Genomic DNA, 20032 nt, shown 5'->3' on the forward strand with positions numbered 1-20032 from the left:
AATCAAATTTAGTTGATTCGAAGGGCAGGAGAAAAGGGCAGGGTGGGGAGAACATCGGATAAAGAATTTCGCACGATTAAAATCCCTAATCTGCAGCGACAAATAAGTCGGGGGAAAGCAAGAAGGAAAAAAAACGGAAAAAACCTGCAGTGACTTCGAAGCTGCTGCTAGGATCGCCTTCCCACGTGTGGAAACGCAAAATAAAAAAATCAGGGTCATTTGGAAGCTGAACCGCGGAAAACCACTAGTGGGGAATCACCCTTAGATTCCTAGATTTGGTTCAGCGTTCCAGAAGCTGCTTTAACAAAATGAAACAGCGACTTTGGGGTATGTTTCCAGCTCGTTTGTTTCATTTTGCACACCCCCTAGTCATTACTACATCCTATAGCAGTAGGAATGATAATAGATACCGACCACACAGTGTGACTGCTGGATGTTGAGACCCACTACAAATTGATATAGAGGGAAATTTCTGAACTGGTTCCTGAAAGAAGAGAGAGAGCAGAGCAACCATGAGATGGCAGCTAGGAGAAGCACACAATTAGGTAGGACATTTATAAGAGCAATTACATATTCCTCAACAAGGAAAGGAAGGTTAATGACTCTGCTGAGACCAGTATGGATCTTCTCCCACTTACGTAGCTGCAGTTGGAGCATACCCTTGATTGGTCACATAGGCTGATTTTGAGTCATTCAATAATAAGATTAATGCATTTCACATCCCATAGTTAAACAGCATTGATAATCAGTTAGGTTTGGGGCTGTCCCTCCTTTTACAGTATGCAGTTTTTATGTCTGCAGACTTCAAAATGGCTTTTAAAATTCCCAGTAGACATGAAACTGGTGAATTGTTTTAAATTAGAGAAATATCCTAAATAATTATACTGTAAGCCAGAAATATATTGATGACACACGATAAACAACAACGAGTGTAAGCAAGAGCTTGATAAAATTAAACTATACACATCTTAAGTCTGATTATGTATATATGTTTTTTTACATGCTAGATCAACTTTTTGAAAATCTTGGAAATCTATAATTGATACTGACAGTAGATACAATAGTAAAGAGGAATCGTAACACTCCCAATACTTTGAGCCCACTTTCACCAACTGGGCTGCAGATGCTTTATTAAGTTTCCTCAGCTGGAGATGGAGGGAAAGGGGTGATGACAGTATGCAAGCAAAGGGGCGGCTTCAGTCAGTGGTCACTTTGCTAGTAGGTTCATCTGCTCTTTCAGTTGTGAATGCAGCTTTCTTTTTAAGCATCATTGGTCCTGAGCCTAAATGCTAAATACACATCATAACAACATCAAAGTGACTTTGAAATTTTTAGGGAGCTTTCATGTCTACATGAACCTATATAAACAATATACATATTGTTTATATCTATCTAGCTAGCTAGCTATCTAAACTAGAGAGAGGGAGATAGTTACTTACAGTTATAGTTTTAGTTATTTATATATATAGTTTAGCCAGCACATTAAAGTATCTCTTAAGCTCAAACTTATATTTGAGAAAGTTATTTGTAAATTTAGAAAATCTTTCATTTTTAAACAGGATTTATTATGAGGCAGGAGGACTGATTATTTTTAATGGCATATGCGTCTGCATTATTTTGGCTGCTAGATTTACTGCAAAAACACATATCAAGCCATTATTTTTCTTTACCAAATATAAGAATTCCAGTGACTCCCCTTTATCTCGCTGGCCTCCCGCCTCATCTTGACAAGTCTGGCCAAAATGTATAAATCTGTATGATGCCTTGAAGGTAACATCTTTTTGAGTTATAGACTGCCTTATGATTGGTTTAGGAAATGGACTACAAGATTACAAAAAAACATGAAAAATAGTCACTTTTCAACCAGGTCCAGAATTTGAAAATGCCTGTTTTAATATGAAAGTATCACAACTTGACTCTGAATGGTCATGTTTATTTATATCCATACTTCCTATTACAGTCTCAGCAACTTATGTGCAGTATTGTGGACCAGGCAAGGTACTTTTTTGAAAACAACACAGGAAATTTAATTATTAAACAGTAAATTATTAAATCAGTAAATGACTTCACAACAGTAAAACTTCAAGCACAAAATACAGACTTTTAGGGTAATTTGGTATATCTACAGAAAACTCAGTGTACTGAGACTTTATAATGGCAGAAAATATGCCCTCAAGAATATATATATTTCTTTCAAAGAAGCCTGAAAAGGAAATAGTAATATAAGAAATACCTAATGCTTTTGATGTGATGAGTGCTTTACAGTCTTTTTTTTTTCCTTATAACATTCTTATGGGGTAGGGCAAGTTTTGACAAATCCCAGATGTCAGGTCACCATGGTACCTAGAAATTTTATTATGGTACCTAATTTTTTCTGCAATTATTTAATTGTAGTTTCTCTTGGTGATCCTCAGAAGTACAAAGCTTGTTTATCATTCCACATCAGAAAGTTTTATTGTACAATATACAATGCATGTGTGTGAAGTTCTTGTCTTTGTTTGTTTATATGTTAACTTCACAACATTCAATGTTGGTAGATTACTTTACCAGTTGCTTTCTGTACTGCCTCCATTATTCAATTTAATGGAGATTTTTAAAGCAATAGTGAAAGGACAAGAAATTGGGGAGAAATTAAATTAGATAATGATTACGGGTTAGCTTGATATAGTGCTGATGACAACCAGGGTTAGTCCATATTTATTTATATTTAGTCCATAACTTTTTATATATACTGCAACACTTTTTAATAAAATTACAAAAGTTTTAATAAAATTACAAAACACTGTAAAGAGTTTAGGATTAAGCTTTGTGGTATGAAATTAGAGTATATGGTCATAAAAATATAAAACCCTGAAGGCTGAAAAATGACTTCGGCTCCTCAGTTTTTAATCTGGCTCCTAGAACCAAAGAACATTTAACAAGGCCTATAGATCACTAATCTTATTATATAGATGGTTAAATATAAGTGAGAGATTGGTCTTACTCAAAGACCTCTTGAATCTTTGACTAAGTGTGTGGTACAGAAAACTGTGGTCAATAATGAGCCATGTAACGAATGAGTTTCTAAACTCACTCTAAAAACATCAGACCCTTTGGGTCCCAGCAGTGTCCGATACCTCATACCACAGCACCTTCCCAATAAACTTTCAGCACAAGGGTTAAGGAATGGGAGAAATATGTGAGAATATGTAATTTGTATATTGCTGGTGATCAGTGAAGAACATGGCATGAGCTTGGCTCTTATGAATGAGGTCCATGTTTGCTAGGCAGTCTGTGCTGCAGATCATACTGCTGTAGCATAGGGGTTAAGTGGTTGGGGTGCGAATCTACTAGGTCAAATCCCACTACTGCCATGAGCCCAGCAGGAAACCTTGGATAAGCCACTTCTTTCAGCCCCAGCTTCCCAGCTATATTGTGGGGAAGCAATCAGGAGGGAGTCTGGGCCTGTCTCATGTCCTGCCTGGTGGAGTCCCAGTGGTGGTCTCAGAGGCAGGAGGCACAGACGAGTTTGCAGGTGGCAAGGACTCACTTGCAGGTTCTGGTGGGGAGTTCTCGGGTAGTACTAGGGCATGGTCATCCAGGGCCTTATTTTGCATGCTCTGGTGGAGTGGTCTCTGGCATGTGGGCAATCAGTGCTTCTGCAGCAGTAGGCCCATCCTGACCCTGCTAGTCTGTTGTACAATTAACTGAGTACTTTTTCATCTCTCTCGAGCTGGCAAACCCTCCTGGCATCTCCTGCACTCAGCTGGTTCAGGAGATGCTGGTAGTCACTGGCAATTACAATTACTAATATTGTCCCTTCTTTCTTAAAATATTAGGAACAATAGGGACAATACAATAATATTGTTCCTCTTACAATAGGGACAATATTACATTGAAATCCTATACTTAACCTTCGTTCAGGAATGTCCATGTGGCATTTTCCAGTAGGAACAGCATTTGGAGAGAGTTCAGCATAAATATATATTATTGTGTATTTGGAGCCCATTTTGTATTGTGCTGGATGTTGTATTTATAACTGTTTATTCTGTAGAGCTGTTTGATTATTCCTAACTTATGTCTTTGGCACTTTGCACTTTAAATGTACACTTTTAAATACTTTGTAAAAACAATGCAAATAAGGCAAAAGGACTGTGAGCATCAGAAGAGTGAGGAGCAAAGGCTTGTACTCCATTTCCACAAGGGAGATGTTCATGTGAAAGCAGGTTTCCATGTGAATACTGCTTTGCTGGAACAAATATCAATGGAACCCTCCCATTTGCACTAAGTGTGAGAGGGGATTTGTCTGCCTGCCTGCCTTTCTTCCTGAAATCCAATGCAGTGCAAGTGAAAATATAATATAATCAACAGTTATGACATTCACTCATCAAGGTACAATAAGGAACAGCAGTTAGAACATTCAGTGAAATAGATACAAAAGGGTATGGAAGTAGTAAAAATTAGAAAAACAAGCATAAAGCCAAGCACAGAGATGAAATCTTTCTGAAAACAAGCATAACTAAATTATGTAGCACTAGCAACATAGCCCATTGTGGGGGAAAATACAACGGGCTCTAGAAAGAGGAGGGTGGGCAGGCAGCCATTCTGTCCTCCGTCACTGATCCTGGCCGGATGAAGGCAGGGGGCAGGCATGGCCACCTCCTCTGCACCTGATCCCAGCTGAGTGAAGGGGGCAGGCATTGCCTCATACTCTGATCCTGGTTGGGTGAAGGCGGCGTGCATTGTCACCTTCTCCTCACCTGATCCCGGCCGGGTGAAAGCGGGTGGGCATTGCTGCCTGCTACACGACTGTTCCCAGCTGGGTAGTGGGCAGGCATTTCCTCCTGCTCCATGCCTGATCCCAGCCAAGTGCAGGTGGGGCAGGCATTGCCACCTGCTCCGCTCCTGATCCTGGCCGGGTGAAGGGGGGGCAGGCATTGCCACCTGCTCCATTCCTGATCCAGGCTGGGTGAAGGGTGGCGGAAGCATTGCCTCCTCTGTGTCTGAGCCTGGCCAGGGGAAGGAGGGGGTGGGCATGGTCACCTGCTCCACTCTTGATCTCAGCTGGGTGAACAAAGGGCAGACATTTCCACCGGCTTTGCTCCTGATCCCAGCTGGTTGAAGGGGGATGGGCATTGCCACCTTCTCTGCTCCTGATACCAGCTGGGTGAAGGCAGGGGGCAGGCATTGCCACCTGCTCCAAGCCTGATCCCAGCTGGGTGAAGGCGGGGGGCAGGCATTGCCACTGCTCCACTTCTGATCCCAGCTGGGTGAAGGGGAACGGGCATTGCCACCTTCTCTGCTCCTGATCCCAGCTGGGTGAAGGGGAACGGGCATTGCCACCTTCTCTGCTCCTGATACCAGCTGGGTGAAGTCGCGGGGCAGGCATTTCCACCTGCTCCACTCCTGATCCCAGCTGGGTGAAGGGGGATGGGCATTGCCACCTTCTCTGCTCCTGATACCAGCTGGGTGAAGGTGGGGGGAAAGACATTGCCACCTTTTCCAAGCCTGATCCCAGCTGGGTGAAGGCAGAGAGTGGGCATTGCCACCTGCTCTGCTCTTGATCCCAGCTGGGTGAAGGGGGGCCAGGCATTGCCACCTGCTTCACTCCTGATCCCAGCTTGGTGAAGTTAAGGAGCTGGCATTGTCCTCTTTCTGCTCCTGATCCCAGCTGGGAGAAGTCGGGGATTGAGCATTGCTACCTGCTTCTCTCCTGATCCCAGCTGGGTGAAGGTGGATGGTGGGCATTGCCACCTGCTCCACTCCTGATCCCAGCTGGGTGAAGGTGGAGGGCAGGCATTGCCACTTGTCCTGCTCCTGATGCCAGCTGGGTGAAGGCGGGGGTTGGGCATTGCCCCCTCTCTGCTCCTAATCCCAGGTGGGTGAAGTCGGGGAGTGGGCATTGCCACCTGCTTTGCTCCTGATCCCAGCTGGTTGAAGGCGGAGGGTGGTATTGCTACCTATTCTGCTCCTGATCCCAGCTCAATGAAGGCAGGAGGTGGAAATTGCCATCTGCTCCACTCTGGATCCAAGGTAGGTGAAGGCGGGGGGTGGGCAGGCATTGCCACCTCCTCCACACCTGATCCCAGCCTGGGCTTCCTGCCACAGCACACTCTCTAGAGATCTGGCTGCATCATCTATGTTTCTCTCCACAGCAGCACCCTCGGGAGGAGCACCAGGGTAGGAAGTGAGTTGTCTTGAATACGCTTCGCCTTTTATATAGTAGGATGTTTAGTAGCATGGAAACTCCTTAGAAGGTGCATGTCTGCCAATACTAAAGAGATGCAATCTCTCTGAGCTCCTTCTTATTTATTTTATTTTTAACCCGCCCTCCCCATAAGTGAGCTCAGGGCGAGGTACAACATTGATTAAAATATAACTTTAAATCAATTATAAAAACAGATAAAATACTGTGCCCCTTTTGGGGCAACCAGCAGGAGTGGACTCTCCATACCCCTTGTAGAAGGAGACCGGTGGAAAGCTCGGCAATGATGGGCTAAAATTAGCCTCCACCATATGCCTGGTGGAACATTTCTGTCTTACGGGCCCGCCTAAATGATACAAGATCTTGGCGAGCCCGAGTGTCCTCAGACAGGTTGGGGCCAGGACCAAAAAGGCCCTGGACCTGGTAGAGGCCAGCCGAGCCTCCCTAGGGCCAGGGACCACCAGCAGATGTTTTCCGGTTGAACGAAGTGCTCTCTGGGGCTCATACAGGGAGAGACAGTCCCTTAGGTATGCTGGTCCCAGTCCGTTTAGGGCTTTATAGGTCAAAACCAACACCTTGAACCAGATCCGGAATTCTACTGGGAGCCAGTGAAGCTGCTGCAAGATAGGCATAATGTATATCCTACACGAAACTCCAGTTAGGACACACGCAGCAGCATTCTGGACCCGTTTAATTTTTCAGATCAAGCCCAAGGGCAGCCCTGCATAGAGTGAGTTACAGTAGTCTAACCTGGAGGTGACCGTTGCATGGATCACTGTTGTTAGGTCCTGGGCCAAGAGGTAGGGCGCCAGTTGCCAGGCCTGCCGAAGGTGGAAAAGGCCGTCTGAGCCACAGACGCAATCTGGCCCTCCATAGACAAGGAGGAATCCAGAATCATGCCCAAACTCCTAACCAATGGTACGGGCACAAGTGGTGCCCCCCCTAAGGTCAGGAGAAGGATCCCTGCCTCCAACAGTCCACGGCCCAAGTACAAGAATCACGGGATTCAGCCTGCTCTGTTATACCCACCCAAGCACAGCCTCCAGAGCTCTCAACAGGGCATCAGGGGCAGAATCAGGTCGGCCACCCATCAACAGATACAACTGGGTGTCATCTGCGTATTGATGACAACCCAGTCTGAAGCTCCGCACCAACTGGGCGAGGGGGCACACATAAAGATTGAACAACAGGGGAGAGAGTATCGCCCCCTGTGGGATGCCGCACTCCAATGGTTGGTGTGCGGACAGTCTCTCCCCCAGTGCCACCCTCTGTCTTCGACTGTGGAGAAAAGAGATAAGCCACCGCAAGGCCATCCCACGAATCCCCACATCGGCAAGGTGGTGGGCCAATAACTCATGGTCGACCGTGTCGAACACTGCTGAAAGGTCTAACAAGATGAGCAGTGCCGACCCGCCCCGATCCAGGTGCCTACGGAGATCATCCATGAGGGCAACCAACACTGTCTCTGCCCCATGACCTGTACGGAATCCGGACTGGTATGGGTCCAGGACAGAGGTCTCTTCCAGGAACACCTGTAGCTGATCCCCCATCTTACAATACAGCCCTATAATCAAGGTAGAAAGCCCTCCTGAATAAATCAGTTTTGCATAGTTTGCAGAAAGCCAGGTGAGTGGGAACTTTCCTGACCTCCTCAGGCAGACCATGCCATAAGGTTGGGGCTGCCACAGAAAAGGCTGGGGCTGCCACAGTTGGGCAGCTGTTGATTCTGCCCAACTGCAGGGTGGTATCTGTAGAAGACCCTGTCCAGATGAGCAAAGCTGTCATGGCAGAGCATAGAGAGAGAGATGGTCACACAGTTATGAGGGGCCAAGACCAGGACAGGCTTTGAAAATATGGTAGTCATGACTTTGAATTGAGTCTTGTAACTGATAGGAAGGCAATGGAATGACTACAGAATGGGAGTGATATGCATGCTCCATCAAGCTACTGATAGTAAACAAGCTGCAGCGTTCTGCACCAGCTGGAGTCTCCAAGCCCTATGAGAGACCTATGTAGAGTGCATTACAGCAGTCTAGTCTCAATGTCACTGTGCCATAAATCTAGGTGGCCAAATCAGCCATGTTAATGTAGGAGGTCATCTTCCAGGCTAGTCTGAGTTGTGAAAAGGCCTTTTTAGCAGCTGCATTTACTTTATTCTCTAGCAGCAGCACTGGATCTACTATAATCCCTAGGCTCTTAACTGAATCAGCTAGGGTCGACTTAACCCCACCAATGATTGGAAGCACAATGACCTTCAAGATCTCTGCCTTTCCAACCAGCATCACTTTAATCTTGTCCGAATTCAATTTCAGTTTGTTTGCTTTCAGCCAGTTGACATCTGTTAAGCAGCGACTCAATACTTCTACTGCATCACCAGAGGACTTATAAACAAGATACAGAGCTGTGTGTCATCTGCATATTGATGGCCACCTCTTCCATAGCTACACGAGTTTTCCTAAAGGTTTTACATAGAGGTTGAATAACATGGGGGATAAGATTGCGCTTTGTGGAACCCCACATGATCATTCTCACACTGAGGATAGCTGGTCTCCAGTAGCAACTCTTTGAGTTCATTTCATGAGGAATAATTTAAACCAGTCCAAGACTCAACCGCTAATACCGACATCTGCCTCCAAACACCTCAGAGGTATGGCATAGTATGTTACATCGAAGTCTGCAGATAGATCCAGGAGAAGCAACAATGAACATGGCCTTTATTTACATTCAGGCAGAGGACATCAACTAGAGCCACCAGAGCTATCTCCATCCCATAGCCTGGCCTAAAACAGATTGAAAGGGATTTAAAGCAGCAGAGGTGCCCAAGAAGGCCTAGGGTTGGTCAGCTATTGCTTTCTCAACCACTTTGCCCAGAAAAGGTAGATTAGAGACTAGGTAATAATTGGCTACATCATTTTTGTCTAGATGCTAGAATATCCAACACTGTGACTGGGTCGAAATAATCAAGAAATGAACCAGACGGTGTGTTAAGTATTACTTCTATAAGTATTACGCCTATATTACAGGTGGCATCCAGATCAGAACATATTCAAACTATGTTATCAGCAAAAAAATTTGCAAAGGTGTCACAGTTAATTGTCTGTTCTTGAGGTTCAGATTTAGGGGTCAAAAGATGTCAAGATAATTTAAACAGTTGGGATGGAAGTGTATTCCTATTCATCTTCCAAAGTAAATGTGAATTAACATCTTTGCCCATTGTTTCACACTACTGACCACAAACAGTGCAACTGATATGTGCATGCTTATCACTGGACTGACACTGTATTTCTGTAATGTAATTGCTAGAAAGGGATTGGAGGAATAAGTGAGTTTCATTCTGGTCATGTTCCATGGGATCCAGCCTATTGCTCCCAATATACTGGCCTATGTCTTTTCAGACAGCATCTGGTTATTTTCTTGACTGTGGTTTCTGTTCTGAAGACTCTTCACAGAATTCCAGGGTTGTCCCTAAAACAAGCAATAGTTGTAGCATTTTCAGATCCTGGGCTCTCGAAGCCTTACTTTTTCAAAGTCATCACAAAAGAAAGGTTAGTCACCAATTTGTTAAACAGTATCTCCACTTACTCTATAATTTAGTGTTGAGCTGGATTCTTCACACATCAAATCTATACATATATATGAAAAAATGGTGCTGAGTCTCATATTTAAAAGGGTGGTTCATGCTTCTATCTTTGACCTCTTTACTTCTTTCTTCTTGACACAAAAGGGGGAAAAAAGTTAAATGACTTTTCAAATTAAGGCAGCAATAATTAACTACTGGCATTGTTTGTGATTTTCCAACTCTGCGAGCTAATGAGAGAGAAATTAGTGCTTAGCAGCAGGAGCTCCTGAGAGTCAGTGCCAAATGCTAAATGTGCCAACAAGTTAATTTTGGTTTTAAGTATTTTACTTAAGTCTTTTTGAACAATGAATTGGAATAACATTTGTATTAGAGTTGCATGCAGGCTACCGTTGATTCATATACATACTCATATATAGAACCTTAAAAGAATACCCTAGTATTTTAGAGAGAGAGAACCTGACCAACATTGAGGGAAGAATGTCAACGGACATCCTCTCTGAAAAGAAAACACCAGCCTTCCAAACTGATTCAGTGAGAACTTACGCATTAATAGGTGAGGTTTTTAATCAAATTGGCATTTTGAGCCATCAGTGCGCTAGAAAAATACATCTGGGAAACTACTGAGAAATAATTTTAAAACTCTTCTTATCTAAATAAGAAGTATTTTAATAACAATAGTGTCATTTCAGTTGCAATTCATATATAGAAAATAGAAGGGTTTCGTTTACTTTAGGGAATGGCAAATGCTGGTTGATACTGGATTTTCTGCTAGGCAAATACATTAGCAACTTCTGTAGTGAACATTTGTAACTTCTGAATTATATAGATCTGTTATAATAACATTCGACAATATCATTCGATTTATATACCACCCTTCAGGACAACTTAATGCCCACTCAGAGTGGTTTACAAAATAAGCTATTATTACCACCACAACACCCTGTGAGGTGGGTGGGGCTGAGAGAGCTCTGAGAGTGCTGTGACTGACCCAAGGTCACCCAGCTGGCTTCAAGTGGAGGAGTGGGGAATCAAACCCGGCTCTCCAGATTAGAGTCCCGCGCTCTTAACCCCTATACCAAACTAGCTCTTAAGAATGTATTTTACAGTATGGAAATAATCCTCATACATCATCACCAGCACCTCAAACCATGAACTGAGTTTGTAGAAAGGGATTAGCTTTCTGTCACTACCAGCAATAGCCAATAATGTCCTGGCTTAATCTAGTCCTGTCTTTTGAGGCGGGGGGGGGGGAGAGCTCAAAACAGTCACATGAACGACTGTGAATCTACATAAACTACTGAAAAACATCCCCCTTAGTCTGCACTAGGTACTTGTAGGCTAGGGCCACGGGAAGGAAAGGAACATAAGTATGGGACACATGGGAGGTGCAACATGGGAGCTTCCTGTTCTGAAATTTACTCCAATGTGTGATTTACACACAACTCTGGGGGCTGGAAGAGAAGAAATGTCAGTCTAAACCTATGCCATTCTCATACAATTTATGTAGTATGGGTTATGTAGTATGCTTATGCCTATGAGATGAAAGGATCTTTTCTGTAAAGTCACTCCCTCCTTCCTGGGTAGTGCCTACTCTCCTTAGTTTAAGCAATATTTTTATTCATCCAAATTTTTGATAGACTTTTGGCTTATTTTTGAACCTGTTTGTATAATGATTGTAATCCATTTCTGCTCAGATTGTTTTAAAGGTTTTATGTTGTTTTTAACAGTATCTTTTTTGTGTGTTGTTAGCTGTATCAGAAGCCTTTGGTTGATAGGTAGGATAAAAATTAAAATAATAAATAAGTGTACTTCCAAATTCATCTTAGACTTGGTTTCTCTAAAAAACCATGAATCAGAAGCCAAAATGAACAGAAAAACTGGCAAAAGCTGGTGCCTTAATATAAGCAGTAACACAGGTATCTCTGTAGAATAGAGTTCACATTATAACAGTGCAGTGATACTCAGTAGCTCAAGAGCCAGTTGTAGTTCTTTGACATGCCACATGTGGCTCTTCTGAGCACTGTTTTCCATGGTACCTATCCTGTTTCCAGAAAAGTGGGCAGTTTCTTTAGAAATTGGAATAATTGTATCCTTACTATGAAATCAAAATAAAACTTTTATTTTTAAAACACAACACAATTTGCCCGTGACAATTACACTGAGGTTGTGCAGATGTAGGGGCTTTGCATTTGAGGCTGGGTCAACATATGGAGCAGAATATGGTGGTGGAATGGGGCATTCCACTGTTGAATGCTATCCTGTTTTTAAAAAGCTCCAAGTAGTGGAGAAAGATAACTTTAGATGCACTCTAGAGGTACTCTGGTAATTAAAAATAATATATTAAGTATGATTGTGCATGTTTAGGGTGGGCATACAGTAGTCATGTGGTCTTGGTTGATGGAAATTGTGAATATGGCTCTCCATGATCCAGAGTAACTATTACTGCCATACAGCACCAGAGTTTTCAGTGAATGGCTCCGATAACGAGTAAGAAGGTGTGGTTGATAGACCATGATAGTCTCTCAATCCATGTAACCCGGAATGGTTATATGAGTAAAAGCATCCTGGAATGGAACTTTTACGCTCAAATGTACATTTATTTCTTCTGAATGAAACAACTCCAATCCAGGTACATCCCACAAGAGACCAGCATAAATCTGTAGTCTGAATTTGTTATTCTACAATTGCAGTCCCAGTGGTCTTAAGCTGGCAACCTACTCCAAGTACAAATAGAGGAGAATAAGACACTTTTCCTTTCTCTGTGGTATGATGATATAACAACAACTATAATACTCTGTCTTACTGCCAGTTAACACTTACAAAGAATTATTTTAGCTCAATAGAATCTACAGCACTAATCTTTATATAGCACCTTCCATTCTAAACCATGTCAGGATTTGGAATGTAAGATATGAAATTTAAGCTATGCACACTACAGTAACTGCTTTCTCTGCTGCTGAAAGCAATGGAAATAGCCAGAAATCCACAGCGGCCAAAATTAAGTGATGGACAGTACAATCCTAAACATAGTTATACCATTTTAAATCCATAAATTTAGCATGATTTAACACTGTTTAGGATTACAAAACTCTGTTCACATGTTACAGTGAACACATATACATCTTGCCTGTATGTATACATCTGTTTGTAAGAGAAAGCCAAAGCACATTCACTTTACAAATGAAACCAGGGATCAGTACCTGGATAAATGTGGGATTTTGTATCACATGTTTAGCTGAACATTGGAATTACTCAACACACATACAAAGAACTATCGAATGTACAGATTGTACATGCATTCACTGTAACTTGTAAACAGTGCTTGAGTATATGAAAGGTATTCTGTCCAATCAAAATATCCAAGGAAAATCACTACGTTGTCCCTGTTCAGTATGCAATTCACATTCTTTTTAACATCCATCCACTTTGGCATTGGAAAGAACTTTCCCTAATGAAGCCAGCCTGGCATTGCCCACAGTTTTGAATATCTGTATTATCTACTTGGTGAACATTTAAATTATTATGGCTCCCTTGAGACATTTTCATTATAATTAAAGCATTAACAAAAGCTGGCTACCATGTTGAACTGAATGCGGACAACAGCTTTTGTGTGCAAACCAGTACATAACATTCCATTGAACTTGTACACACGGCCTCTTAAGAGCTCATCTTGTACTGTTGTTTTTGGCAAGTTCACTGTGCCGTACAATAAATCACAGAAAGAAAGAGTTTTTTGGCCTCATGTTGTACAGGCTGCTGTAATGTTAGGACTATAGAAAGCTGTTCTGTTTTTAGACGTCCTTTTACTAACCCAGCATTCATAATTTATGATTTCACTGTAAAATTCTTGCAACACTACACCAAAAGTAGTGCTTCCCTTTAATTAAGTGCTCTCAGTAGGAAAAATGTGAAACTGATGTGCAAAACCTATCGCTGTATACAATGATTGATAGTGATTACTTCTTTATGAACCCTGCTGGAGGGTCTGAACTTCCTCATGGGTAGAATAGGCCGTGGGGCTACTTCCTGAGATTGCCTAGTGGGGATCAGTCGGTCTTAGTAATATCTGAGGAATTCTTGAAGCACAGTTTAGAGACTCTTAGAATAAAAAGTTAGTGGTGAATGGTACTTTGCCCTTAATAGTGTCTTGCATTTTTCTTTGTTGTAGAGATCATGTTCCAATTTTTTTAAAAAATCAGTGTTTGTTGCGCACTGTTCTGAAATCTGCTTCAGCTGAGTGTTTTTAAACCCTTTTTTTTTCAATCCAAAAATATCTAGTCAGAAACAAATGGAAAGAATAATTTGTTTTTGTGTTTGCTTAGTTACTTCATTTATAGTTCACCTTTCTCACTGAAGCTCAAGGCAGATTACATAATTTAAAACAATGCAAATAGATGAGAAAAATACATACAATCAACAACGCAATAAAATAGGATTACAGAGTTAGAGAGCAGTATACTAACAGTATACTACATATAATAAAACAGTATAATATGCCATGCCAACATATATAATCTTTTCTATGTATTGAACAGTGGTTATATATGCCTATATGTGCCTTGCCTGTTTACTAACGTTTATGCAAGAAAAACATTGTTTTTGACAAATTTTTATTGATTTACATATATAAAACTAATGCAAGGCTTTAAATACAACCTTTCAGTGAAGTGTAGAGACATCTTTTACATATACGTAATGTAGTTTGCTCAGGTTTTATTGACCTGGGCTACCATGTTAACATGATTAGTTGTTGCCTCACCGACTGATACTCAGTTTGCAGCTGTGATTGTATAATTATTGTTTATGTCTGGCTTTTTGTCTTTTATGCAGATTTGGTCCTGGACTAGTTATCTATTGGTATGGATTTATTGAGGAGTTGGACTGTCATCGCAATCGAGGTATCCTGCTCAAAGATTGCTTCCCTACGGATATAGTTACCCTTTAAGACAACATGGCTGAGCAGCAAGGGTAGAGAGAAGTAAAAAAGGAAAAGGCAAATCCAAAAGCAATGTGACTTTTCTTCAGTATAAACTACTGGCAACATCTTCCCTGAACTTCGGTTGAACTTTCGCTGCCCAGAATCACACTACTACTACTTTAGACAAACACATGAAGGGTTTCTGTTTTACCTCAGCCCTCTGCTGATGCAAGCAGCCAGAAAATACAGACACAGCCCAAACATTATCAGCATTTTTTGTCTCTGTCAAACAGTTTATAGATAGCCATAATCTTTCTTCCTTCCGGATGGCTTCTCCTTGCACTTTGAACAAAAGAAGAAATGTGGAGGCTAAAAGGTGTGGCTTTCAGTTTTCCTCTCTGTTATGAAGTCACCTTTAAAAAATGCCTTCTGTCATACAAAAGCTTCTTCTGGTAAATGTTAAAATATCCATCCCAACACTCAAATAAGAAAATTGGTTAATATTACATCTCTGTTCTTAATGCTTATACTGTGTGAATCTAGTACAGCTCACTCAGAGGTAGAAAATTATGTCGTCTGGCAATGCATTGTTTTAAGTCTGAACTTCCTGGCTTTTGGGGCACAAAGCCAGACAGTTGACACTTTTAATGTAATTTTAATGACTAACATAAGTTACTTCATTTTCTTTTGTTAGAAGCAAAATCATATAATGGGAGAAATGTTTTTCTTTTTAAAAAAGACTTGTCAGACTTGAAATTAAAACTTTAAAATGTTTATAGCATATATTAAGGTGTAATAAACTTTTTAGTACAGATGCTTTAAAATGAAACATAGTGGAGCATCATTCGAGCTTGAGGCTTATCTTGACAATCTGTGTTTCAAAGATATTTTCAGTAGAAGTATCTAAAACAAATTATTTCTTTGGATATTTTACTGTGGAGCTGAAAATTAGAGCTTTGTGACTAGTCAATAATATATTATTCAGTGATCTGAAAACAGCACCTACTGTAAGTTACAAGGATGGGAAAGAAGTTTTCTAAAAACAAAATAAATGTATACATCAAACAGACCAGATGAACCCTAAACTGACATTTCCAGGATGTACCCAATTTAAGATTCCCTGTTCATAATCCTTCAGGTATTGAACGTGGCTTGGAATCTTATATAAGTTCTATTCTTTCTTTGTCCTAGCAAAAACAAAGAGACTGCTTTACTAATCCTCTTCTGTTCTTCAGTTATGCCTTTTTTCTGAATCCAGATTTATGTTCTGTATTAGTACTGTCTCTCACAAGCATTACCATCAGAGCCGTATTAGTCATAAGGCGGGACTAGGCTGAAGCCTAGGAGCCCCGCAAGGACTAGGGGCCCGTCCATGTTTTTTGCTGAGCCACACCCCCACATAAATTACAATTAATTGATTCTCTTATATAACCTCTATTAATAAGATAATTAACTGCTTCCTTATTGAAGTGAAACAAATTGTCTCTTGTATTAAAACAATTATCCATAAATTATATATTTTAATAAATAATAAAAATTTTATTCACTTCAAAATATTACAGTATTTAACAATTATACCCCCAAAATGTGTTTTCCTGAAGAGTTCTACTCACACAATAAAAATATTTTTTAAATTGTGAACAGAATTCTTCAAGAGATCCTTAAAATAGATAGCGGGCTATGTGTACTGCTAGTACTTACCCTACCAGGCTCAGGCTGTCAGCTGTAGTGGGATGAAAGACTGAAGTGCTGGAGGGGGCCCGAAATACCTGAAAGTCTAGGGGTCCAGCCATGGATTAATATGTCCCTGATTACCATGCTGGAGTCTTTGGCTCCAGCATGTGAATGTGCCATTGTTCTGCCTGATTGCCTAGTGGATTGTGTCCCCACTACCACCACCATCTTTCTAGACAGCATTTCTTTCAGACAGGTAGTTTTTCCTTCTTTCCTACGTGGTAGGAAAGATTACACTGGAGTTTCTGAAATATGTTTCATTGAAATATTACACTTTCAGCAAGATGTTGTTCTAGGCGACTGTAACTCATTTATGTTCAGTTACTTAACATATTGTGAGAGGCTTACAGATCTGTGCATAAACGTTAGGCAGACAAAATCTGTAGGGTGTTACTTACTAGACCTACATAGGCTGAACCACACTTACTGGCATAGCGCTAAACAATCGGAATGATAGCACCTTCCTGGCGCTTTTTCTGACGTCATCGCACCATGAGAGCGGCATCGTGGCGTGATGACGTCATAAACACGCGAGGAAGATGCTATTATTCTGATTGTTTAGCACTATGCCGGTAAGTATGGATTCAGTCCTAGAAGTATCATTTAGAATGTTTTCTGTCAGCAAGGCATAAAACTTTGAACTGTAATTCAGTGTTATTCTGCTACAAAATTCAAGATGAGGACAGTCTAAATGGAAAGGCTTCAAAGGTAAAACAATATTTGCTTGAGGTTGTGCAGCTACATTCTGTTGTGTGAAAAAATCTGCAACAATAGCCTTTATATGATATCCAGGTACCTTTCTCTTTCTCTCCCCTCCAATAAATGGAATTTATCTGCACAGATGTTGAAAGTCCTCCTCAAGCCTCATCTCATCCTTGCTTTGTATGGATTTGATGTGAAATTTATGTTAAGAGAAGATAAATAAATGAAGTCCTCATGTTTTGTTATTGATACCTTTCTGTAAATCCTATGACATAATAGGTTGCAAGGCTATGTCAGCATCAGAAGTTTTGATTGATCTTCATATGTTCTTAGATCTAAGTAATCACATTAAAAATAGCACAAAGCAAGTTACAAATACATATTGTTGTTGAACTACACTAATTCCAGTTCCACCAATTTTCCATCATCAGAAAGATTTTAAACATTGGTATCTATTGCATGTGAAATAAATTAAGAAATGGTATTACTGATCTTTTATGCTGTAAAATGATAATATTTTCATATTCTTTTATCAAATATAAGCATCAAGTCGAAGAGATAAAACACACTATGGGATTTTTTACAATGCTGTAGTCGTTAGAACCTTAACATTACAGCCAAATCCAATTTTATGCAGAGAGTATTCTGCAGAGTGTGCTAATGAATTATGCCAAGCAAGAAAACAGAAGTGTGCATAAAACTGAATGATGTTCTCACTGGCATATATAGACTTAGCAAGCATCTGCTCCACAAACACTGTAAAAAGGCCTTTCCTCAAGCCATAGAAATCGTAGCATTTGTGTGCAATGAGTTCAATATGGAGGTTAAAAAAAATCCCTGGTTCATCAGTAATGAGGCATAGACACACATGGCATCATTCGCAATTGTTAGAGGCAGAGTTAACTACCCTTTCGCTATTCTGAAAATATTCTTCCTAAAATTACCAAAAGAGGGAAAAGATAGCAGTAAGTAAATACATTTAAAAGGTTTCATACATGTTGGATAATGCACTCTCAGTGCACTACAGCAATGGTTTGCAATCGCTTCACACAGGAAAATACAGTGCCAGTGAGTGCTATTGTAAATTTAGAGTGCATTATCCAACAGTGAGTGAAAGCAGCTTTAGTGTCAACTGTTGATCTTTGGCTAGTAATCATTTGGAGCTCCAGTTTCCATAAATGAGATTTCCTCACACCCTCTTTGTAAGATTAGTTTGAAAGATGGTAACTTGCCCAGCAAGTCTTATCTAGGAACAGCAGTTTTTTGCAATTAAAATACAGGTCTTCCCAGTCTAAGTCCAATACTCTGTCTGGTATGCCACAATTTCTTTTTGCTCTTTTGCTCCACTCCATGTGCAATTGACTTCAATTGATTTAGAAGGAGGTAACTAGGATTACACTACTTTGCTCTTAACAGCAGTAGGACTATTCCCTGAGAATATTAGACCAGTAGTTCCAAAATGGTGAACTCACCCGCACTAGGAGATTGCTACATGGTGCTACACTGCCTGCCAGCACTTTCCTTGGTGCCCACAAGTGCCCACAAGTGTTCTTAGAAGGTGGGTGCAACTCTTGCCCAGCAAGGCTTCTGGTTGGCCACAGAAGATCCAATTGGCTATGCAGATGAAAACAATATTGTTTTGGTGGCAGCTGCCATCACAGCACTGATTTTATTCTCTCTCTTCTTTCCCTGTGTATTTTTTCAATTACCCCTCCTTTCCCCTGCACTTGGGCTTTCTCTGTGTGTTTGGCTCTGCTTCCTGCAGCAGCCAGTTTGGGAGTTGCACCCACCACCCTGTGTCACAATTCCAAAGGTGGCTTGAAGCATTAGAACCTAATGAGGGCTGGTTTTTTGTTTTTTATCAAGGGTTGTGCTTAACGAAACAAAAATGAATTTGGTATTTTTAATGAAAATTTTGAACCACATAATCCATCCCTTATCTAAGACGGTCATCAAGATGATACGGACTACCCTGAGTGATATGAAATGCCCCTTAGAAATATTCATGTCATGGGATGAAAATTTCAAAAATAAAAATACAACAAATTTGCACCTGGCATTAGAATATAGAGAAGACAAAAAGTCTAGGAAGTTCTTAATTTGCACACACACTTAAACAGATCACTTTCTCCAGCATGAACCTGCTAGAGGCACTGCTCTACTGTCTGCAGATGTATGCAAGTGATAGGATCTTCTTAGTAGCTGCACCTAGAATATGGAGCACTTTCGCATAAGACATGCCTTGACCCATTGATGTATGCTGTGCTGTCTTCTATATTTATTATTTTAAATATTATATGATGCTTTCAGAATTGTTGCAACAAAAAAGGGTGGAGATAAGTGGAAACGATGGAGAATCTCCTATGAAATCCAGGGGACTAAACTTCTTCATTGATCTCAAAGGGAATGGTAACACCAAGCATGCTAAAGGATTGCTGCTATTGCTGTTGAAATAACATCCCTGTGAGTGGGACAATTCTATTTGCACCTCAAATTCTACTTGCTCCAGTTCTTAAAAAAAAAATACTGAATACTGTATCATCATTATAAGTGTAAAAAGACACATTGATTTATTTTAACTCTACCTGAATAGTTAGCCTCAAGATGGCAGTTCTTGCAAAGCTGAAATGTAGATTCCATGCCATTGCAGAAGCACAAATGGATTCAGAAACCAGTGGGAGAACACTTCAATCTACCAGGACATTCCATCAAAGACTTAAAGGTCACTGTAGTTCGACAGAAACCTTTCAAAAACAAAATCCAACGGGAAGCTGCTGAATTGGAATTCATATATAAATTTGACTCTGTCAAGCTGGGGCTGAATAGGGACTATGAATGGTTATCTCATTATCAGGGGTAACTGATTTCCTTAACAGAAGCAAACTGATCTCCATATCAGAAGGAGCTGTTTGCA

The 20032-nt window shown here is 40.8% G+C and overlaps 1 protein-coding gene across 2 annotated transcripts in view; it reads left to right on the plus strand.

The window, feature by feature from the left end:
* The window catches only part of CDIN1 (CDAN1 interacting nuclease 1), a 255301-nt gene extending 237782 nt beyond the window's left edge, over positions 1–17519 (plus strand). For both annotated transcript variants that reach the window (XM_054972153.1, XM_054972154.1), the window contains one exon: positions 14595–17519. In XM_054972153.1, the coding sequence (XP_054828128.1) occupies positions 14595–14709 (115 nt within the window). In that variant the 3' untranslated portion in view covers positions 14710–17519. The remainder of the gene's footprint in view (positions 1–14594) is intronic.
* Positions 17520–20032: the final 2513 nt, after the last annotated feature.

The sequence above is a fragment of the Eublepharis macularius genome, chromosome 2 (assembly GCF_028583425.1).
Source record: "Eublepharis macularius isolate TG4126 chromosome 2, MPM_Emac_v1.0, whole genome shotgun sequence".
Lineage (NCBI taxonomy): Eukaryota > Metazoa > Chordata > Lepidosauria > Squamata > Eublepharidae > Eublepharis > Eublepharis macularius.